The sequence below is a fragment of the Ruditapes philippinarum genome, unplaced genomic scaffold (genome assembly GCF_026571515.1).
Source record: "Ruditapes philippinarum isolate M1 unplaced genomic scaffold, ASM2657151v2 ctg1373_1_1_1_1, whole genome shotgun sequence".
NCBI lineage: Eukaryota > Metazoa > Mollusca > Bivalvia > Venerida > Veneridae > Ruditapes > Ruditapes philippinarum.
The window spans coordinates 12,839-39,066 of NW_026864465.1; the positions used below are offsets into that span (position 1 = coordinate 12,839).

Sequence of the window (26,228 nt, forward strand, 5' to 3'; positions counted from 1 at the left end):
AGCCATATAGGCCATCGGAAGATCTTGTGAATGACTGACAAAAAGATCAGCGTACTAACCCATGAAATATACAAATGTATCTTAGCATGTGAATTTTCAAATACATGTATTCTAATCATTTTTTTCTTAGTAACATATTTTCAATGACTACAGGCCAGATACTGGAGGAGTGCTCTTGTCTTCTCGACAAGAACCTATTTTTATTGTGTTTTGTTTTTCTTAAGAAACTGCCAACCGTTTAATATATTATAACATTCTAGAAAGAACTTATCAGCAAAACATTTGATATTCGTCAGCTTAATCGTTAATGCGACGACGCGCTGTAGCCATTGCAAACGTAAATATGCGAAAACCACAAACGTGTACACGCGTATTAATACGTATTGAAGCGAATCGGCCTAAATCACTTTCGCAACTATGCGCAAGTAACCGTTTTTATAAATGCGCAAACATGAGACGACCCCTTAAGGAGAAACATATACTGAGCCCAGAACTCAAACCTGCGAATGTGAAATTTCACTTTTCAGTATGGCCAATTAACTTTAAAAGCCATTTGTTGTCTTTGTATAGAAAAAGGACAGATAGTTGACGGAGTTCGGAATTGTATATGGACGTGTATGGGTGGTTTATTCTGGTACTCATGTTGCGATCGGACCCGCTATATTTGTGGTATTGAATTTGGAACGACGCTCTGTAGCCATTGCAAACGTAAATATGCGAAAACCACAAACGTGTACACGCGTATTAATACGTATTGAAGCGAATCGGCCTAAATCACTTTCGCAACTATGCGCAAGTAACCGTTTTTATAAATGCGCAAACATGGGACGACCCCTTAAGAAAAAACATATACTGAGCCAAAAACTCAAACCTATGAATGTGAAATTTCACTTTTCAGTATGGCCAATTAACTTTAAAAGCCATTTGTCGTCTTTGTATAGAAAAAGGACAGATCTGATAATGAAATAGTTGACGGAGTTCGGAATTGTATATGGACGTGTATGGGTGGTTTATTCTGGTACTCATATTGCGATCGGACCCGCTATATTTGTGGTATTAAATTTGGAACAGCTCAATTCAAAATACAAGGGACTTGAATATCAACTACCAATAGCATAGAACTTGGTTCAACTGTATAGATCCTGGCTAGACAGCAAGGATGTGAAGACTGTCCTTGGTCTATACTGGTTGCATACTCCAATCACCTTCAGTTCCAAGAGGTTAAAGGCTAAGAATTCATGTAAAATAACACGTATGAACGAAATGATCGTATAAATGTATGAATGGTTATTGGGTAAAAGTTGTATAGAAATCTCGAGTAGAAATTTGTGGCTTATTCTAGATCAGCGATTGCAAATGTTTAAAAGTGCACATGCCAGCATGCTAGATGAATTGGCCTACCCAGAAAGAGGGTTATAATGGTTTACCGGCCTTTGTTTTTGTTGTACCTTGAATAAGCTCTATACTGTTATAGTAGCTAAGTTCTTGTTGTTTATCTCTGCAAATAAACAAAAACTTTCAGCAGGTAAATGGTTGACTTGTCTTGATATGTGTCCCTGCATTTAGCACGTGATGTTTGATGAAGATTTTTAGAAGTTGGCGTTTTGTTTCCAGCTGATATGGAATGTGAACAGAGGGTTTAAATCTCAATTTTTGGGACATAAATGAACCCTCGATTATTAATTATGTATTAATATTGTAGAAGTTTATACAAAGTAAACAAGAATTTGAAACAGATATACCAACGTCCCCCGCCTCGGGAAGTTTTATATGAAGCATAAAATTGTGCTATTTCAAAAAATTGAGGTAGGGATCTCAAGACTTTCATTCCAAAATTATGACCAATGCTAGATCTGCAAATGCAACAATAATTTTTTTAAAGAAATAAAATGAAACACGGAACTTAAAAATCTATCATGTTAAGCTTTGACCTTTAAGAGTGACCTTGACCTTGGAGGTAGGGGTGCAGGTGTTGTGCATGACATATCATCTTATTATTGTAACTATTTGTGTAAAGTATTTTCGAAATCCCTTCTACTATAAAGAAGTTATAGATCAGACACAAAATATACCCTATAACAGACTATATTAATCTTTGAACTTTAAGTGTGACCTTGGAGGTAGGGACCCATGTTTTATGCCTGACATATCGTCTTATTATTGTGATTATTTGTGCAAAGTATTTTTAAAATACCTTGATCTATGAAAAAGTTATGGACTGGACACAATATAAACCCTTTAACAGACTATGTAAATCTTTGATCTTTAAGTGTCACCTTGACCTTGGAGGTAGGGCTGCAAGTGTTGTACTTGACATATCATCTTATTATTGTGACTATTTGTGCCAAGTTATTTCAAAATCCTTTGAACTATGAAGAAGTTCTAGATCAGACACAAAATATACCCTATAACAGACTATTTTAATTTTTGACCTCTACATGTGATCCTGACCTTGGAGGTAGTGATGCAGGTGTTGCGCATGACACATTGTCTTATTATAGTGACTATTTGTGCCAAGTATTTTCAAAATCCTTTGATCTTTGAAAAAGTTATTGACCGGACACAAAATATACCCTGAAACAGACTATGTTAATCTTTCCTCCAAGTTTGACCTTGACCTTGGAGATAGGTGACCGGTTGTTGCGCATGACACATCATCTCATTATTGTGAACAATTGTGGCAAGTATTTACAAAATCCCTTTAAAGATAAGAAAGTTACGGACACGACATATACCCTCAAATAGGAAATGTTCACCTTGAATGAGCAAGTACGACCTTGACCCTGGAGGTAGGGGTCTGGCTGTTGCGCATGACACATCGTCTTATTATAACAAATATTTGTGCCAAGTTATTTCAAATTCCTTTGATAAATGACAAAGTTACGGAAAGTGTGACTGACGGATGGACGGACAGAGCCTATTTCTATATCCCCCTTTTTTCTTCGAAAAGGCGGGGGACAATTAACTAAAATTGCTTCAAACAGGTAGTTTAATTTAATTAGTGTGGCTAACTGTGTGGGGAGTGATATAACACAGGTTCATATACAAAACAAAAAACTTAAAGTATAAGTTTGTTCTCCATTTTATTGTTTAAACTCCTTGTTACATAGATATTTGTTCTCATTATATGATCACATATAAATACTAATGAAACTATATCATGGGTATCCAATGCTGTTTTAATTCTGTGTTCCGTTATTTTTTAAGAATTGTTTAAAAAAAATAGTTTCTTATAGGGTAAAGGTGAAAAAAAATAGTCAAAAACACACATCTGCGTAAAAACTTTTAAAATAAAAACAGCAGAAATCAAGCGGTAAGAATGTAACATAAGAAAATGGCGCAAATCAAACAATCTGATAACCATAAACATTCCCAATCTCTGTAAAACAATACATGTATTATCAATTCTCAAAAATCTAAAAATAAAATGGGATGAAAAGAATTAAATCTTACTTATATTATCACAATAACTACATTCAAATTATTTCAAAATCTTGCCTTTTTACTCGTCTAGGCTTTCACAGTTATATTATGGAAATAAAGTGCAACAAGTATTGAAGAAATCTCCTAAATAATATCAACTGTGTAGACAGAGTTGTCAGCATTTAGGCTGGCTTTGTTTCATACAGGCAGCAGAGGTCTTGTATATTCGCCTGAAAAAACATTAGCTGAACCAAACACCATGGAAAAATGATTTCTAGTTTCATTGAACATTTAGCGCAGACCAACTGCCAGGCCAATAAAGGGCTCCCCTTAGTCTAGTCTGATCTAGCTGTACCCGTTCTATTCCTTTACCAAAATCAGATTTCATCAGAAACAAGCCTCACACCTTGTATATATACTAATTATAATAAATATAATGTTCATATTATATTCGTCTATACACAATTTACTTCAAATTTATTAATGAATGTTACTGTACTTAACTAAACACAAAATAGCATAAAGTTCATCTTAATTTAATTGATTTTTTACGAGAAAAACGAGTAACTGTCCGTTTACCATATTCTCCTCACTTGGCACACTCTGACATTTTCCTCTTTCCCTGACAGAAAAAAAACCATCTTACAGGTGTAGAAATGGACTTACGTCGGCCATTTTTCATTTATTGAAAGGAACTAGTTAACCTAAGAAGGACTATTTTGAAGCATTTATAAACTGAATTTAACGTCTGAAACTTTGTATTTCTGAACAAGGAGATTATTTCAATTGTTGAAATATAAAGAGTGTTGTTTATTTAAAATATTGACAGACACAACGACAATTAGTTATAACACTTTAAGTCATATGCCAAGCCATTAACACGGACCTAATGTTACCATAAAAAATGTCACGTGATCACCCACCCCGATATATGACTCCCTCAATAAATAACAAACTTTTTCAATAAATAGTATAACCAAAGCTAAACAAAACATACTTGGAAAAAAAAGAATAAACAAATGTTATGTATAGATAGATATATTATGCATATAACTTTATTGAAGCTATAACCAATGAGTGTAAAATCATGGCATATGTCAATCCTCATTTCCTGATTCTTATGTACATGTACATTCAAGCCAAATTTAATACAACAGGGCCATGATGGCCCTAGATTGCCTATATGAAATCCATTGCTTTATGCCAAACGCACAAGCTCTTGGCATTGTAAATGAACTCGCTGATCCTCAGAGCACCCTGTTGCAAGACTATGACATATATCGATGTATGAATTACACAAGAATATTAACATAACAAACCTCCTCATAAAACTGTTGTATAAAAAGTACAAACATACATATGAGCCGCATCATGACAAAACCAACATAGTGCGTTTGCAACCAGCATGGATCCAGACCAGCCTGCGCATAAGCACAGTCTGATCAGGATCCATGCTGTTCGCTATCAGTTTCTCTACTTGTAATAGAGTTGGTAAGCGAACAGCATGGATCCTGATCAGACTGCACGGATGCGCAGGCTGGTCTGGATCCATGCTGGTCGCAAAAGCACTATGTTGGTTTTGTCATGACGTGGCTCAATATTATAGTTATTGCAATCAATTCAGTAACCAACGATTTCAATAATTGTTGAACAAAACATTCTAACATAAATTGTACTCTTAAAAAAATACATATATTCATACATAGAAGTTAACAGGAAAGATTAATTTCACAAATAGCACCTATAAAAGTAGTTCATCTATTTCATATTCAAATGCAAAAAATAATGTAAAGGAAGAACTGTTTGGTTACAATATAAGTAGTGGTATTTTTTTTGGAGGATTATGCAAAATATGTTTCAAATTTTCTCTTCAGAAGCAACAGTAAAACATAAAAACATTAAACATAAAAACAGACACTAATGTCAACTGAAAAGAAGCTATGAAACAACTGAATCATTATTATTTTATTTATTTTATTTGCATTCATTTTTTTCTAAATTTATTCCTTTTTAAATGGTTAATTTGCAATATATGTTGTTTGTGTCACACTAATTTTATAGCAAATATTCAAATGTTAAATTAAGTCACGAACAAATAATTCAGCATTATACTGCATGTGTTTTAACTATTAATTTATCACCATATATCACTGGTCAGATCAAACATGCTTATTTCAGCTCAATAGTTACAATAAATTCCTGCATTTTACACTTAACACATTTATGTCTGTTTCCTGGAACTAACCAAAAGTGTATTTTGGTGAAACATGGCTGTGACCGGAGTAGGTGTCGAACCTCCCAAGCCCAAGTTGGGGACAGACACCTTATAGCCTGCATCTTAACTTCAAGCTTGCCACCCTCACCCGAGTGAGGAGTTGACCACGGGACCTGACATCTTTATCTCCCCAACCATAGACATTTAAGTAGTAACAGTGATGGTTTGTGGGAAATGTACAAAACTGGGACTTTAAAGAAATGGGACACATATCAAAATGGTTTTCATGACCTTAAAACTTGACATAAGTAATAGCATATATACAGTGTATATTTAAGATACCTAATATACGAATTTATGTATAAAACAAGATTTTATTTTTGTTAATTAAGAGTATCATAAAATAATAAATAATGGAATGTGCCAGCAGTTTGAAAAATGTTTTTGAACTGACAAGTGAGGACATAATGAAAAAGAACAATGTGCTTTCATAAATATGTAAATGTATAAAATTTTACAAATAAAAATGTACCATGAATGGACAATTAATATAAAGTAAAATTGCAACAGAGTAAAAACAAGAACAATACAATACCAATGGAATTCAAGTATGAAATGAAATATGAAAATAAACAAGGCTTTTACATAAAAAATTATTTTTTCCTGGGACTATGTCTTATTTTTTTAAACAGCACATAAGGAAAAATAATAAATATAAATACTTGTCTAAAATAACATATCTGGTTTACATAGATGCTTGTTAGTTTAAACATTTAACCTGCTGATTATTAATGGATTTGATCAGCTTTCAATTAGGAACAATCAAATTTGGATTAAGAGAAATAATAAATACAAATACTTGTCTAAAAATAACAGATCTGGTTTACATAGATGCTTGTTATTTTTAACACATCACCTGCTGATTATTAATGGATTTGATCAGCTTCCAATTAGGAACAATCAAATTTGGATTAAGAGATTTCAGTATCAAAATACAACACATACATTATTCAGACTGCACTGGTCTGACTGTATACTGGTTCGACTGCACTGGTCTGACTGTATACTGGTTCGACTGCACTGGTCTGATTGTATACAGATTCGACTGCACTGGTCTGACTGTATACTGGTTTGACTGCACTGGTCTGATTGTATACAGATTCGACTGCACTGGTCTGACTGTATACTGGTTCGACTGCACTGGTCTGACTGTATACTGGTTCGACTGCACTGGTCTGACTGTATACTGGTTCGACTGCACTGGTCTGATTGTATACAGATTCGACTGCACTGGTCTGACTGTATACTGGTTTGACTGCACTGGTCTGACTGTATACTGGTTTGACTGCACTGGTCTGACTGTATACTGGTTTGACTGCACTGGTCTGACTGTATACTGGTTCGACTGCACTGGTCTGACTGTATACTGGTTTGACTGCACTGGTCTGACTGTATACAGGTTCGACTGCACTGGTCTGACTGTATACAGGTTCGACTGCACTGGTCTGACTGTATACTGGTCTGACTGTATACTGGTTTGACTGCACTGGTCTGACTGTATACTGGTTTGACTGCACTGGTCTGACTGTATACAGGTTCGACTGCACTGGTCTGACTGTATACAGGTTCGACTGCACAGGTCTGACTGTATACAGGTTTGACTTCACTGGTCTGACTGTATACTGATTTGGCTGCACCAGTTCGGATGTATACTCAGGTGTCAAAGGTCAACCATTTTGGGTTTCAGCAGGATTCATGTTAAGGGATAAAGTAATGATATGTGAAATGTTTTGTTCTTGAACTATTATTAATCAGTTGCAGTTCTATTCAAATCAAATCAAATAGAAATTTATCTATTGTCTGTATGTATATATAACATTTCACAAACCATATGCTATGTATAGCTTTTGATTGACATAATTGACCTATTGGAATTGCAGTTCTATTGCACTATTGAATTGTAAACACCTTTGTTTTTTAACTATGGAAATAAAAAAATTAAATGCATTTAAAAACCTCTTATTCATGTACATCTATATATCCTGACATGAATAATGTCATAAAAATAGATTTCTGTAATTAATAAAAGATTACACAGAATTTATTATACAGTAATGTACAAGTATATACAATTGTATAATAAAGGACACAACCATTTGTAGTTTATCATCATGAAGAAAAAAACATGGAATATCAAGCCACTGACATTCTGGTCCAGTATTCACTAAGATTTAAGGAACAGGATCAAGATCTTTTTTAGTTAGTTTGTTACACCAACACAGTAAAGATCATATGGCGACTTTACAGCTTCACTGGTAGACTAAGAACTTTGGAGCACATTTGTGCATTATTTCAGACAAAAATGGGCACCTGAGTAGAACCAAAGATGTTCCGTAAGCTAGCTTGATAGCTTCCAAAAAGTCTCAATTGCAGAATCTCATATATGTATAATATTCAATATTACTCAACATATTTTTATACATGTATATACAATTTTCAATATTACTCAACATAGTCTCATGTATTGTTATCAGAAAAAAATCGGTTTCATTTTGCTTATGTACCATATTATTTTAGCCTTACATGTTACATTTCAGTTTCATTAAACAATAAAAGTAATTAGGATCGTATGATCCTGTTCCTGATATTTTCTTTGTGAATTCATGGTATGATGATTAATTGCCATTTTAGATATACATATAAACTACATATCTAAATGCATAGAAAAACAACAACTGATCTCTTTAAGCAGTTTAACAACAAATGCAAAAATATTATAATTTAACAAAAAGAGGGCTCAATAATAATAATACATTATTAAGAATAACACATATTTGTTTTATAGAATTTGTCACATTATGAAAACTTTCAAAAAGTTCAAAAACATATGAGGGTCTTAAAGACATAAGTACATATAAATGTGTTTTGATTAAAATTATTATATCTGTGAAAATACAACTGTAAACTTTAAGTAAAATGTTTAAAACATGTTTACATTATACAAATAATTAACATTAAAATGTAGATGTCCCTGTTTCCTTATCATGTTCAGCTCTACAATATTATCATGCCCTGTTTAAGCAGCCAAATATAGCATGGTCCGAGTTAAAGTCCCAGGGATGTGTTTCATAGAAAGTCCTACGCGTATACTAAGTCTTAGCCTTAGGACATAAAAACAACTTTGGGACTAACTTAAGACCATTTCAATTAATTTTTTATCCCCATTCAAATACTGTAGACTATAAATAAATGCGTTCTTCTGAGAAAAGTTAAGAAATACAATGACAAGCCCTTTTATTCACAATTTGTAAATGCCCATCCCATTAGCATTGCTATTCAGGAATTAAGTCATAACATAGGAGTCATCATAAGTTAGGACATTTTCTTTGAAACGCAAAATCGTCTTAGTTTTGGTCTAAAGACTGATTTCAGACTTAAGACTTTCTATGAAGTGCAGCCCTTATTTATATATGGGTAGCATACAGGTAAATCAATTAACTTTAACCTACGGATTTGCCCTGCTTTGAATTTGAAACAGTTCAACATTTGAGGGATTTCAAAATGAAAGTTGAGCTACTAACAGTTTAAAGCATGGTCAGACTGCATACATGTGCAGACTGGCCTGGAATACATATGAGCCGCGTCACGACAAAACCAACATAATGGGTTGGCGACCAACATGGATCCAGACCAGCCTGCGCATCCGCGCAGTCTGATCAGGATCCATGCTGTTCGCTATCAGTTTCTTTACTTGTAATAGGGTTTGTAAGCGAACAGCATGGATCCTGATCAGACTGCGCGGATGCGCAGGCTGGTCCGGATCCATGCTGGTCGCAAACACACTATGTTGGTTTTGTCGTGACACGGCTCATATGTCCTTTTAATAAGATACAAATTTGCATGAAAAATCTCAACACATTTTTATGATGACCTCTATGATAGGTGAAAAGAATAGCTACAATTATGATTCTTTTAAATAAATGAATTAAAAAAATGAACAAAACATATTAAAAGAAAACAAATTCTTACAAACAGCAAAATGAACATTCTGTACCAATTAAGGTACCAAATAAACTTTTCCAAATTAAATTACCAAGATTTTCAATTCCATCTTCATTTAACTGTAAACATTAACAAAAAGCAGTTAAACATTTTATAAGGAAACGTTACATACTTATTTGTTCTATTTACTACAAACCTTTGTTTACACAACTGTTGCTATTAGCAACTACTTTATATTTTCTCTCTGTTTTCATGTGTTATCATCACATCAACACTGTTAAGGTATATACATGTATATAAATTGTGATTTTCCAGCTTAAGTGGTGGATGTAGACCACAGGTGCCCCTCTGCCAAGAGTTGGAACCAAAGTAGAACCACTGACATTCTGTAAGCTAGATGGATAGCTTCCACAAAAGAAAGAATCCAAAGTCCCTGTTGAGATTCGAACCCACAGCAGTGATAGGCAAGTGGTTCAAGGAAACAACCTTAACCACTTGCTAAGGAGCACCTAAATTTTATTACTTTAGTTTACATGTATTTACATTTACATTGTACTTGTACATATCCAACACAGAAAAAAATTGTTTCTCTCAAACTTTGGTAGTATCTAGATAATTGCGTACACATGACAATTCTCAACAATAAACAAAAACAATAGAAATATATACACTTATAAAAACAAAATAAAAATGAGTACTTAAATATGTATAAAAGGGCAGCAATTGAGTAAAAATTTAATTTATAACAGTACACAACCATGATCTTCGCATCAAAAAACAAAGAAAGAAAAAAAACTTAAGATAACTTAACCTCTGCATAAGTTTGAGTGAAAACTCTAAAACGAGTTGTACTAGTTGTAAAGATATAGACTATATTATTAGTGCCTCTTATATACATTTACATGTATTTATACAAAAAAAATAACAAAAGAAACAATATACATTTGTACATGCAGACCTATTTACAAATGGCAAGCGTATCAAAGATATGATACAAAATTTATTATTAGACAATTATGCGTTTGTTATGAGCAGGTGAGTAATGTGTGAACGTCCATTTCTGCCACGGAGATTTCTCATCACATAAGTTCATCACTAGATACAGAGACCTGGTCAGTTCTAAACACAGCTCTGAATTATCATGTTTCAACAGTCCAGGCTGTAAACAAAGATGAAGAAAATAATGTCTTATGCCAATTATAATTCTTTAAAGAAACATTGTACAGCAATAAATAAGAAATGTGTCCATAGAACACTTATACCAAAACTTCATTTGGGCTGCCACAGTAGCATATTAACATATTTGTGCATACTTCATTACGGTCAAGTGTTATAATAATAAGAAATTTATATACATGTAATAATAGAATAATAACTACCAGGACCATTCATTAAGGTATGTCACTAATAGGTTTCAGTAGTTTAATTCTCTTAGTATTGTAAAATAATTCATTGCACTTGAATAACTAACTATAATAATTTGTTTCATACCATTTGCGTGTAAAATGACAGGGATATTCCGATTAAAAAAATTAAAAGCAGTCATATACACTGACCAGTTTACTGACCATATTATACAATGGACAACAAAACTGAAATTCGAAGCTACACTTAATGTTTCATTAGACTTGATAAAGCTTCAATGCAGATGTATATTGAATTGTGTGGCATATATGGATCACATGTCATTTCAAAGTGTACAATCTTTAGGTGGGTCAAAGCTTTTAAACTGGGACATTGTCAAAGCTGACTATCATTCGAGTAGGCATACAACCTCAGTTGCCTACAGACTTGGTTATCAAGGCAAATTATTGCTGCTGTAAATGTTATAGTAGAGCAGGATGCAAGATCAAAAGGTAGTATTCATTTAATTCTGAACAAGCGTTTGCCCTTGGGTCTAAGAAAAGTTTGCGCCAGGTGGGGACCCACCATTTGCTTACTAAGGTTATTTCTAACTTGCTGACAGGTGAGGAAACTTGTGCATGAAATTGCATGGTTTTCTTTAATGAAGACATTTCTGTGTGTTCTTAAATTTGAGAAACAGTAAAATGCAAAATAAATTAATCTTACAGCAGACAATATCAATGTAAATAATATGAATGATGTGCCTAAAAGTAAATAAAGCGTGTACTAAATGGCTAATTAGTAGTGTTCCTTCAGCTCCACATTTAAAACAGTAGAAGTATACAATGGAACAAAATTTATTGCCATGCACTAAGTTCATACTTACTCCGCTGTGTGTCCAAGTTTCATGGGGCCCCTCAAAGCAACCTTGAAGTTTTGGTTGTTTATCACTAAGGAATGTTCCCTTGACAATCACACATTGCAATAATGAACGAAATAAATTTTCAGCAGTAAGGGAAAACATCTGAAACAAAAGAAAAATACACTCAAAACTACAAAAAAATTTAATATATGAACAGATGTAAATCTTACATCTACTGTTCTTATTTTTGAATCCAGACAACCAAAATGAGTTATTTTAAAGCTTAAATGTCTGCAACCTCCTTTTGGCAAAATTGAAAGAATAATTATGTTTCCATGGAAAACTCTTGCTTTGGGTCATTAAAACATCAACAGAAAATCAACAAACATTTCTTTATGTAGCAGACTGAATTTAAGAATATATTTCCTCATTAAATAACATTAAAAGTTTGTTTGCACACCCTTATTTGATGGGAATATTAACTCCCACATTTGCCGTGTTCCAGATAACAACTATTGTTTTATTAAAGTTTAACACTCTGACATTTTTACTGCCTGTGCACATGCCACATGCATTAACTGATTACATGTATAATCTTCATTTAAATATTAGAATTCATATAAGAGTTTTAGTATTGCTATTGGGTTTTCCTTTAAAAATCTTAATTTCTAAACAAAATATCATCAAATCTTCAATAACACAATTAAAAAAGGTTAATGCAACTATAAGAATGCTTAGTTTTTAGGTTCATGACAAAACATTTTTAAATATTTAAAAAAATGTAGCATCAAATAAATGACTGTTTAAAAAACAGTTTAGCTACATACATGACATAAGGGTAAGATATGTTATCTAATGTTCCTGAACATGGTTTTAGATTTGACAGCCTGTTAGAAAAAATAAGATAATACCTGATGAATGAAATCATTTAGATAATTATATTCTAGCTAATTACAGGCTGGTAGGAATTATTTAAAATGTTACCTGATAAATGACATTTTCTGAACATGGTTTAACTTTGACAGGGTTGGGTATAGAAAACAGGTAATCATCATTATCTAGACACATGTTTGAACCAGTAGCACTGTTCTGTACCTGTAAAACATATAAAACACAAAATTATAAAAGAACATTATGATCAATTTACAACTTGAAAATGTAAAAATTCCTGCTGCAAATCTATCAGTTTGGTGTGGCATAAGTTCATACTTATTTTAAGATCAATACTTAGATACTTGTTAGCTGAGCTTTTTCGTAAAAAACATATTTCCATGAACAGAGGTAAATATCACTATGAACATTCTATTTCTTTCCTATTTGTAAAGATTAGCAGCTTTATGCCAGTGTCTAAACAAAAAAAGTCTAAAATCAGGTTTTCTTCCAACTTCTTGTATGTTACCTACCGAGTAATTTCAGTTGAGAATTTAGGCTCTAACCAAAAGTCCCAGAAAAAATGCTAAATCCAGTTATTTAACTCAGCAATTATGTATACAACAACAAAAACATGCTATCAAAATGACTAGATATAAAAACAGTTACAGCTTACATATAATAAAGAAAACATGAAAGATTGTACAAAACATAACTTACAAAGCCCCATGCTTGATTATTCTCTTTATATGCATTTAGTTCTGGCCAGATATTGTCTAGGAACCATTTAAATGGCTTACATTGAAGACGGTTTTTCAATTCCAATCTTTCTGTAAGATCTCCAGCATCAACTGACTAGGAAATATAAAAGAACATAGAATTTTTAACAAAGTTAAATAAATGATTTTGAAGACATCTGCACATGTTTCTAAATTGAAAATTCCACCATTGCCACATTTTAATGCTTAAGCTGTAGCCAGGGAGCATGGGCAGAAGCTTGCATTTTCCAGTATTGTCAATGAACAGGCTCAATCAAACCAAGTCTGCAACACTTTCAATTTTGATATTTGGGCGTTCTTTAGGGATTCTATTTCTCTCTTTCTTATAAATAAATTTTCCAGTCCTTCTATCATAAATTTATATATTTTTATCATATTTATTCTAATCACAAACACACACACTAATCTTATCTTAACATTTTCAGTTGCCTACATGTAGTTGTTAAGGTGGGTTCGAGCCCATGGGTCACAACCATGTTTCTTCATACAACACCAGTACTGGTTGGTTCCAGGAATCAGACTCAATTGTGATTAATATAAGTCGCAAGAACTTGTTTCACAATTGACCTTATATAAAAAAAAACTTAACCTTATAAAAAGATTAGCTTAATCTAAATACTGTGTAATCTTCACCTACCCTAATTAATGGATTAGCTTCATATACATATTCTTTATAATCGTCCATCCATACTTCTATTGCTCGTTTATAGTTATGGTTTTCAGTGTCCTGTCTTCCATTAGGGAAATGATATGGCTGAGACCTTGCTATATGTCCAGTCCTTGAACAAGGAACATGAATCATCTGTCCACCACACAACCATACCTAATTAAAACATTATATACATGTCTTACTAATGATAATTGATTCGAAGATAAAACAATGTGTTTTACAAGTAAACTTTGAATGATATAGCAAAATAAAACAAGACCTAAACAGATAAAGATGTTCATGGATATTGACACTTTAAATTTGCAACACTTGGCACTAATGTATGGTAAATATCTTATCCTATTTTAATGCCAAAACTATACAATACAATAAGAGATACAGGTAAAAAGAAAAATTTGAGCCGCGTCACGACAAAACCAACATAGTGCGTTTGCGACCAGCATGGATCCAGGCCAGCCTGCGCATCCGCGCAATCTGGACAGGATCCATGCTGTTCGCTATCAGTTTCTATATTTGTAATAGGGTTGGTAAGTGAACAGCATGGATCCTGATCAGACTGCTCGGATGCGCAGGCTGGTCTGGATCCATGCTGGTCGCAAACCCATTATGTTGGTTTTGTCATGGCACGGCTCAAATGTGTTTGTTTCAACTTTCGAGTAAATATGCAACATACAAGTATCTCTCTTGCGCTCTTGAAAATGTTTAAAACCTTTTTACATCTTAGTAAAATGCATTCAATATTCTCTAAAACAAACAAATATCCTATATACATGTACATACTATACATACACCAAATATTTTAATACATCAAGTTTTTTTCTACAAATACAGTATTATTAATCATATTATATTAATAGAGTGGCAATTGATAACCTGCAAAAGCTTATTTAACACAAGTAAATAATCTTGTACATGTAGAATTGCCAACCTATGGTATGCATGCTAGATAGTTTCTAGTTAACATATTGATATATATATGTTTAAAAAAGCATGCTTCTAAACTAATGCTAATTCCAATGAAATTGTGTTGATTTTTGAAAAAAAAAATGAAAAAAAATAAGAAAGAAATTACAAATAATTTTCATCTTCTCATGGATTGTGAATATTTCACTCTCAAGTTTAATTTTTTAAATTTATAAATCATCTGGAGTTCAGCTTTAACAAGAGCCACCGCCGGGCGGGGGCAACGCTCGACTTTTTACTTTTTCTAAACGCAAACATAGAAAGGTTTGAACATATATTGATGTTTCCTTTTTATAAATTTAGTTGGTCTGTCTTGTCACATTAGTTTTGTTTATATATTTTGTATATATATGAATAGAAACATTAAGCATATTTCTAAAAATAGCAACAGTACGCAATTTCTAAAAATAGCAACAATGACGCAATTTCTAAAAATAGCAACAATGACGCAATTTCTAAAAATAGAAAAAATGACGCAATTTCTAAAAATAGAAAAAAATGACGCAATTTCTAAAAAATAGAAACAATGACGCAATTTCTAAAAATAGAAAAAAAAATGATGCAATTTCTAAAAATAGAAAACAATGACGCAATTTCTAAAAAATAGAAAAAAAAAATGACGCAATTACTAAAAAAGCAAACAATGACGCAATTTCTAAAAATAGAAAAAAATGACGCAATTTCTAAAAATAGAAAAAAAATGACGCAATTACTAAAAATAGCAACAATGACGCAATTTCTAAAAAATAGAAAAAATGACGCAATTTCTAAAAAATAGAAAAAAAATGACGCAATTTCTAAAAATAGCAACAATGACACAATTTCTAAAAATAGAAAAAATGACGCAATTTCTAAAAATAGGAAAAAATGACGCAAATTCTAAAAATAGCAACAATGACGCAATTTCTTAAAATAGAAAAACATGACGCAATTTCTAAAAATAGAAAAAATGACGCAATTTCTAAAAATAGCAACAATGACACAATTTCTTAAAAATAGAAAAAATGACGCAATTTCTAAAAATAGAACAAAAATGACGCAATTTCTAAAAATAGCAACAATGACACAATTTCTAAAAATAGAAAAAATGACGCAATTTCTAAAAATAGGAAAAAAAATGACGCAAATTCTAAAAATAGCAACAATGACGCAATTTCTAAAAATAGAAAAACATGACGCAATTTCTAAAAATAGAAAAAAATGACGCAATTTCTAAAAATAGAAAAAACATGACGCAATTTCTAAAAATAGAAACAATGACGCAATTTCTAAAAATAGAAACAATGACGCAATTTCTAAAAATAGAACAAAAATGACGAAATTTCTAAATAATAGAAAAAAATGACGCAATTTCTAAAAATAGCAACAATGACGCAATTTCTAAAAATAGAAAAAAATGACGCAAATTCTAAAAATAGCAACAATGACGCAATTTCTAAAAATAAAAAAATGACGCAATTATATACATGTAATATATATGTATATATATATATATATATATATATATATATTTGATATATATATATTTGATATATATATATATATTTGATATATATATATATATCTATATATGTATATATATATATATACATGCATATATATATACATATATAGATATATATATATATATATATATACCTGCATATATGTATATATATAACACACACACATTTATATATATATTTATATATAATACATATACTATACATACACACACCGATAAATGCACAATCTGAGAAAATTCAGTAATATAACCTTAAAGGTCAAGGTCATTAAAGAGCCCAAGCAAATTTGGGTTTGATTAACAACAAGGTCTGGTCCTTAAGAATGTTCTGTTATAATATGAAGTTTATCCCTTCAAAAATAGCAAAGTTACAGTCAGTTACTGCCAAAACAATGAAAATTTCAATAATTTGACCTTCAAAGGCAATGTCATTAATGAGTGAAGGTCAAGGTCTTTCGGTATATTTTTAACAGTTATCTTTGAAGATTATTATGTTCAAGTTTGAAGACAATCCATTCAAAAATAACAAAAGTTACAGCCAATAATAGCCAAAAAAATGAAAAAAATTTCAATAATTTGACTTCAAAGTCAAGGTCATTGATGAGTGAATGTCAAGGTCTGACTGGTTATTTTTAAGGATATCCTTGAAGATTATTATGTTCAAGTTTGAAGACAATCCATTCAAAAATAACAAAGTAACAGCCAATAACAGCATGAACAAGCAAAAATTGGACTTTTAACCTTGAAGGTCAAGGTCATTTATGGATGAAGGTCAAGGTTAGTGTGGTCTACTGAAAGGTCTTGTCCCAAGGGTTGTTGTGGCCAAGTATGAAGACAATACACCAAGAAATAAAAAAGTTATGATCCAGGTACAAGTTTTCGGACGGCAACGGCAACGGCAACGGCAACGGAGACGGCAACGGCAACGGCAACGCCGACCTGACTATAACAATACCTCTACTTTTTTTTTCAAAAAAAAAAAAGTCGAGCTAATAAATGACATAAATTTTATATATAAAACTATAAACAGAGCTTGTTTCATGACTAGTAATCTAAATCACATACTCTCCATGGAAACTCGAGATTTTCTCCTCCCCAGATTTTCATGCCAGTATCAAATCCACCAAGCTCTTTAAAATATTGCACATTTACCACAGCACCAGGTCCTACCATTACAACTCCTCTGAAAACATTTTTATATAAGTTTGATATACAGAATATAATCCTTATAAAAGTGATTAGCCTTTACTATCAATATAGACCCAGACCAGAAGTCAGTGACCAGGCTCAATACTGTTGGCTGACTAACATCTTTTAATTAATTTTAATTGGTTTATACAGAATTTATTTTAGTTGGATTGTGTAGGAAGCTGTAAGCATATTATAGACACACTTTTCATTCAACCAGTACTGAGCAATGAGTGTGAAGTTTCTTGCTCAAAGAAACATGACTTGTCTCTGACGGGCTTTGAACCCATGTGACTAGCAAGTTTTAGATTAAAAGTGTGACACATTCAAACATGCCGCCACTTATTGATTTTAATAAATACTGCACAGTCCCAAAAACTGGAAGCTTGGCAGGTCTATTTGAGAAATTCAGTAGATTAAAACAAACAATTTATTATATAAAACAACATTATAAATCTCTGTTGTTTTTTCTTTAATCTATGCTCCATCAGATATGGTATAAATGCGCATAAAATTGGTGTTTCAATAGTACCTGTAAAACTAACATAAATAAATGTAAAGAAAGTAAAACCTAAAGCTTAGCATTCTTTTAAAACATTTCAATTATTAAGTGTATGTTAAGCTTTTACTTTTTAAACAATATTCAGTATTGATTCAAATAAACAGCTTTATAAATAATATTACACTTATTCCTGATGAAGGTCTGGTCTAGTATTGACTGCAACTTATAGACATGGGTAAATAATGCAAAAAAATGTCCTGAGGTTGATGTGTATTACTCTTTCACATGAACTTAAATGGCTCGTAATTGGAAAATTATTCAATTAAGTAAGAATATCTTTAATAAATTTAAGAACTGCTCAAAAAATATTTCAAAGTCTTACGGTACAGGATCAGTATCTGTCTTCCCATCCAACGTGTCTGCTCTGAAGAACGTCTCAAAAAATAAAAGTCTCCAATCGAATCCATATCGTGTACGATATCCTACATCAAAATCATAAGATAACGAATCCTTGTTGATGTAATCTAACTGCGTCATGGCAACCGTCTTTGGATTCTTCTTGATCTCTGTTAAAAGGGGAGGCAACCTAAATGATATTTCAAGAATAAATTAAGTAGTAAAAACTCTGTAATCAGAGAGTCTGAAAAAAAATAGTGAATTTAATGTCTAAAAATGTTTGAGTGTTCAAAATTTAGTGTGCTAGCTATAAATTACATCAAAGATAATTTATGCTAAAAATAGTAATTTAAATAAGTATCTAGAATAATGTTTTAAAACTGCACTTTAGAATAGTATACTTATGTTCACCAGCTTAGCTCAATAGGGAGAGGCACGAAGGTTTAATCAGAGGGCGTACCACTTCTCCTCTGGCAATGAAATGGTTTATTGACGACAAAGAAAATACTATATCAAAACATCACTTTTCATACTTTTTAAATATGTATTATATTATTTATGTTAAATTAGCAAAAACAACAAACAAACACAGGCTGTTGTCGCACTTAGGAATATTCAGATCTTAGGTAACTGTTAAGCGGAAACTTTGTAAAACATTATTACTACTTTTATCAGTTACAGTACCCTTGAGCTAGATATTCCTGTGCGTTTGTTGAGAAACAACCAATATAAAATTCTCCAAAATGTTACCAATTTTCATTCACTTCCATGTGACTGTCAAAGAAGGAGACACAATCAGCTGTAACAAGTTTCAGTCCTTCCATTCTAGCTACAATTAATCCTGACCTACTCCTCAATCTTTTTAACTTGATAAGATTTTTCGGAAAATACTTCTCCAATAGACCTTGAAAATGGGCTTGGAGACTGGCTGAAAGTATAAATATACTTACATGATAATATCAAAACATAGCTTTTTCCACAAAAAGCTCAACACAGCAAAAATTAAACAAGACTACAGAACCCTTTAAATAATATTTACAATCCAAGATTATTATTACTTGTCCCTAACATCTAAGGGTTTGAATCTGAACAGAGACTTCTGAATTCTTACACAAGAGGGAGATATCTAGTTGTATCATCCAGTAAATTTGGTCTTCAAACATGTCATATGACCATTACATTGTGACAAAACAATCAATCATAGAAAAGAATACAGAGATTTTGAAAGAACTTACGCAGGTTACTGCAATCATCAATTAGAACTATTTCTTTCAGTAAATGTTTTGGAGTTCTATTGATAATGCTGAAAATAGTTCTTAGCAGAAGTGATGGCCATTCATTATGGAAAGGAATTACAATGCCAACTGTTGGCAAGTCAGATGGATACTCAATGTCTGAACACCTGTAACAAAGAAACAATAACTTATATAAATTGATGCCTCAGTGTTTTTAAAGATATTTGGATAACTGTACCTGAAAACAATTCAATGGAAGCTACCTTGAAAATTATAATGTCAAACAACAAGTAAATTCTTAAAAAAACGAATACATGTACATGTATCTAGTTGGGTTGAAATGTATTTAGTATTTTCTCCCTTGTATTATTACATCAATGATTATCATTATTCTGACACCTTTGGGTTTTTTTTTAAGTTTATAAACTCTGTTTTTATTTCCTTCTTGTCTGGTAAAAGGACAGTGACAGACTAACCATTATATTATGTATATATTTCATTGTATATTTCATGGAAATTCCCATGAGGTAAATTGTAACCTTTTTCATGCTCAATACCTAAGATGAATTTGCCCATCTTTCAATCTAGACAAAACCATTCATCATTTTTAGGGCAAATTATGAAATACAGCAGACCACAGAAAGATGGCACAAGGGTTGAATCTGTTTCTGTCAGCAGGCTAACTTAATATATTCATTGAAAGCAGAAAAAAATACAAGTCTAGTGACAAAAATGTTTATGTATCAAAGTAACTTAAGGACAAACTTCATCAATAATTACATACAAATTTACAACATTACAAAAGACAGAACAAACTTCATACAAACCCGTATGGTCTTGAATCGGGAACTTGTCTGTTTAAAGCTACCAGATCACTTAATCCAACGTTAATCCCGTGAGTCTTATAGTTTAAAGCTGTGTTTGGTTTCATAAGAAACTCCCTGGCATTGTCATTAGTTATGGCCTTCCTGTCTAATTCCTTCAGGTCATTGTATAATGGGGAGCGTTCATATAGATCATAAAATATTGCTGAAGGATTGGTATTAAATGCAAGGATTTTGTCAAGTTTGTCGGCAAGTTGAGATTTGTAACTATATTTAAATTTCACATGTCTGTATAGGTAAAATGTTGATATAATGTTTTCACAGTGGCTGATATTCCAAATATAGATAGCGTTTCCCCGATCTTTTATTGTAGAGGGGAAAGAGTGATTCCGAACTTTCAAAAAATGAATAACATATTTTAAATTTTACTAATGAAAAATTTCTTTAATCAAAAAGTTGAATGCTTTTTTGTCATTTCAAATACAGGCTAGACACATGATCTCCATCTGTATCAAGATGTTTTAAATGTATGGATTGTTTGAAGATTTTTCTAACTAAAAATCAAAAATGCATTAATCTCTCCTTCACAGTCAGAATTAGCACATTTTTTCAAAGATTAAAGAAAGAATTAGAGTGCCAGAGAATTCAAAACCATCAAACTTCTATAATTAGTAGCGTACCGGTGTTTTCTTTAAGTTACATCTTTGAAGTCAGACGCTCAACCTGAAAAAAATACAGATAAAAAATGGTAAATGATAATGATTTAATATATTAATAAAATACATGTATTTTCATTCATCCTGTAACACAGATCTGACACAAGCTGATTTAATACCTTCCTTATATATGATCCTAGTTATTGATATATATGACCCATCTGTAACAGATAATCTAAAAATTTTCTTTAAAATAGCATGATAAATTATCTAAATGGAGTAAAACTGCTGAAACTAAACTAAACTCTAGTTGGTTTACACTATGTACTGAACTGTTAAAAAGGGGAAATTGACTGTTCTACAAGATTTTTTTTGCGCATGTTAGATCTATATGAACAGGTAAAGGCATTATCAAAAGGCTTGACCTTATTGGTTATGCAAAAGATGATTGGAAGGGTACAACAGATTCTATCATATGTTTTTTATCTCCTGTGTCACAGTGTGTTCAAACCTGACTTCATAGAAAATGATTGTCACTAAATATTTAAAGTTGTCAAGGTTTCTCTAGCTATTAAGGTAGAGCCAGGTTGCCAATAACACATAATATTTTATTTATTTCATTCCGAATATGGTATTATTTCTTGTGTCCACCCTATCTACCTGTAGATGACATAAAGTGCGTCATAGTTATTTATTTGGTGGGGAACAATAAAAAAAATAATTTCAGACACTTAATTGGTTAGTATTCATTAACAAAACATTTATGAACTGGTCAAGCATTGCAACCAATATCAAAGTGCATAAACAAGTTTGACTTCCTGTTAATGCAAGGCTTCCTGAGACTAAAAAAAAAATGATTGGAGCACCACACTAAAGACCGTATTCTGGTATATACTGTAGTAAGCAAGTCTACAAGATATAATAAGCCACGCCTTTAATATCAAATATCGTTATTGTTACTGTGTGTATGTTTACTTGATGTTTGGGAGTTTATGAGTGTATACTTGGATGCAACACATATAATAAAATATATAAACCATCCTTCGGGTCTTGTTTAGTTTGTGTGCTAGTAAGCCATCCAAATAGAAAATATAAATGTTACATATATCAGACAAAGTGCTTAAATGGCTACAGTATATCCTGGAATACATGTAGACCCTGGGGTCTGAACCAGAAGTATATATAAGGTTAATATACAAGTTTTACTTTTGAAATATACGTAGCGGTCTTATCCAGGAGATTGCCACTTAAATTATCAAATGCTAAAAGCTCATCTTTTCGCTATCAGGAATGAACTTCACGTTTAATTCATGTCTTCACATCTATTTATAAATTAAAGAGTGAAAAATGTTAGAATCTGTGAAAAAAGCAATTTTTTCATACTTTGTAAACATGACTATTTTTTCAAACGTCTATAGGAACTGCTTCAACACTGTAGTGAGTAAAATCTAATTAGAAGTAACAAGTGCTTGTTATCATTTGACATTTTACATATAACAGTGAAGGCTTTGTGCATCGTCAAAGTTATAAAATTATGTCTCAGTCATTAAGTATCAAATTACATATCCGGTGACTACTACACTTTTATAAATGGCACTTTATGCATTTTAGAAAGGATGAAGGTGTTTGTTATTATTGTTAATGCTTAAATGAAGGTTAAAATAATATTTTCATTGCATTGGAAAAGAAAATCAACACAAACCTTTAACATATCAACCCAAATTAGTACCTTCCTAAAAAATTTTCCGTGAAAAGCGCTAAATTCCCGTATCCGTCATACAGATTAAAGCCGTACCGTAAGTTATCCGGTTAAAACGGTACTTAAAACAACACTTTTTATTTCTTTTTATCACATTCTTTTCGGTGGTTTATAGAAATATATCAGTGATATAAAACTGGTAATTTCACTGTTTTAAACAGTGAAATTATCAATTTGATAATTTCACTGTTTTGAATTTTAGCCCCTTACGTTGTTTCAGTGAAATACCAGCGTGCACAGTACTAGGAACCAACTTAATGACGTGACGTCGTAAATTACGTCACTTTGTATTATTATTTGGCGCGTTTTTCATTCAGTATTAGGTTTAATGTCTTTTTAAAACGTTTCTTTGCATATAATAAAAAGAAAATTTGTTTAGTTTAGTGTAAGATCGAAATATATTTCACCTTGTGAACACCAAAAGTTTATATTTAAGAAATATACCTTTTGGTGCTCACTCGGTGAAATATATTACGATCTTACACTGAACTAAACAAATTTATATCCTCTATTTCTAATTTAGCTCATACTTCATATTTCCCACGTTGTATTTCTTGGTATTTGCACCAATAGCATCGAATGACAGGCACTTTGCTTTTGAACAAAACTGAGATACTGATAAAATATTCAAAGTTAGATCTACATTCTTTCTTAGTAAAAGGAGAAAAATATCATCCACTCATTCCATCATCAATTATAGGAAGGAAAGTTGCTAATATGATACTATGATTTGTTGTCCACCCATTTGCATGATTTGCACGTGACTGTGCACGAGTGTTAATTAAGCCAGGGTATTTCAAATAGAATGGTCTGGAACACGCTATGTAAACCCTTCTCGCTACAATTAAACATGTCTCGGTATAAATCGGTATAGTTTGCTATAAGCAAATTATGTAAGTGTTCAAGAAAAGGGCGAATATTAAATACAAGAGCAAAAATGAAAATTTTAACGACATGATGTTATTTGAAAATCTTTAAACTTTTGAAAAAGGGATACATATTTCAGAAAATGATGTTTTTTAAAGCCATCTTTGTTAAAAAAACATAGATTGTTTGTTCAGAATAATTGCCGATAATCGGCGCCATTTTGAAAATGCACCAAATTAAACATCAAATATTTGCAAATAACATCGTGAAATATTATAATATTTTTATATGATACGATTTAAAACATCTTTTCTCTTTAAAATCAATTTCTATTTTGTCATTGAACAATGCATAAATTAAAAAAAAAGCTCATTTGAAAGACCCTGATTAAGCTGCCTTGCTTATAGTGTGCTTTTATTTTGTTAATGCTTACTAAGTAACACTAATCTATACAAAATACAATGCGCTGTTCAATCATCCAAAAGGTACCATAATCAGCACTAGAAATTTTAGGAAGTAACACCATTTTCAACCCCAGATTTCAAAATGTTCTCAGTCTATGGGTGGGGACACGCATACACACCTAGCTAGATTACATACATTACTTCTTCATTCCAATCTTATTAACTAAACATGCGTGCAAAAGTGTTTTTTATACAAAAATAAAAGACATTGCCCCCTCTTTAAAATGAAACTATAGAAAGGCAAACTAAATTTCCCAATTTTTGTCACATCATGTAAAAAAGATCCCGGCACAACTTCAAAAACGCCCCACTTTTCCCTGTCGCATTTTTTTGGGTTTTGATTCCCGTCAAAAACTTCCACCCACATTCAGCCCACACCTTAAATCTTTCTGAAATCTAACACTTTTTTTTGTAAGCTCCCCAGATACCAAAAGACTCATTTGAGCTAAATGAGAGTGATTCTTTGTTCCCCCGAGTTCAAGGGCCCCGTGGTTTCTCGACGGGTACGAATTCCATTTTAATTAAAGCAGTAAACTATTCTAGGAGGGGGGATTTACTCATATTTTTAGGGAATTTTCCCCCCCATTTTTTTTTTAGAGGCCATGGGGGAAATTTTACATAGAGAAAGAAGGAAAAAGATCAACAAATGTAATAAATTCTCACTTTTCAATAAAAATCGCCCCTGTTTTTTGAATCCTAGAATAGACACTGGTTAAGGTGCCGTGACAAAAAGGCGTCGGTGTCCGATGAATGTCTGTTTAGGTTATCAGGTTCATTCTGTATACTTTATGTTATTATGGGGTGAACATTGCTCATGATGTCATTCGGATGCTTGTGAAGTTTTAAAGACATGTAAATACATTTGAATAGATATGGAAATGCGAATAAATATGTTTTAACTAAACCATGAAATAAGACGCTGCATTCAGGGGAGGTAACTAGAAACATAATTTGACTAAGTTTTAATATGAGTTATCTCTCTTCCAGTATTCGTATAAAACCGTCTCCTTTGTCTTGACATGCTTGAATATATAACTCTATATAACTGAGATAGAAATAATATAGAAGTAATTGATCTATCACACTCATCAGATTCAAACCGGCTACGACTTTTGGTAATAACTGATAAAAAAATTCAATGGTAAACAACAAACAAACAAAAGTTCGAAGCAAGATAAAAAGAAAATTTCTCCGTGACGCCGTGTAAAGAAAGAGAAATTGTCCGGTTTTGTGTAAGTTTTGTTGAAATCAAGATGACACTTTCAAAGGATACTTTAACAATGTTCTTTTGGAGAACTGTTTGGCACTGGTAACGCTTTATTAATTCCATAAGACCACACAGGGAACCATTTTGGACAAGCTATAGTCGTAAAAGCTTAGCAAATTGTTTCACGCAATGCATTATTAAATTTTTGCAACATTATGTCTCAATTCGACCAACCTATGGCTTTCTACATGTTTTTATTGCATAGATATGTAAAATATATAAGATGCTAAAGTTGACATGCCTACAAAATTTTACTGTTCAAGACTTAACAACGGTTGGCAGTTTTAAGAAGCACACACTTTTTCTGTTACAGCTCGTATATAATACTTTGCTGCCATTGGTACAAACTGATTGCCTGTTTTCCTAAGAGCGCAGTTACTGATGATGGATGGTAAACGTATGTTAAAAATCTTTTAATCGGAAAGTACAATGCTCAGA

The 26,228-nt window shown here is 32.1% G+C and overlaps 1 protein-coding gene across 1 annotated transcript; it reads right to left on the minus strand.

The window, feature by feature from the left end:
* Positions 1-3,066: 3,066 nt before the first annotated feature.
* On the minus strand, positions 3,067-21,127 carry LOC132725697 (polypeptide N-acetylgalactosaminyltransferase 11-like). The gene is made up of 10 exons (XM_060710878.1): positions 20,781-21,127; positions 19,954-20,120; positions 19,469-19,646; positions 18,705-18,908; positions 17,698-17,815; positions 14,133-14,318; positions 13,437-13,571; positions 12,831-12,941; positions 11,871-12,008; positions 3,067-10,799 (listed from the first exon to the last, which is right to left on the minus strand). Exons 1-10 carry the CDS (start codon positions 20,882-20,884, stop codon positions 10,647-10,649), a joined length of 1,494 nt encoding a protein of 497 aa, XP_060566861.1. The 5' UTR covers positions 20,885-21,127; the 3' UTR covers positions 3,067-10,646.
* Positions 21,128-26,228: the final 5,101 nt, after the last annotated feature.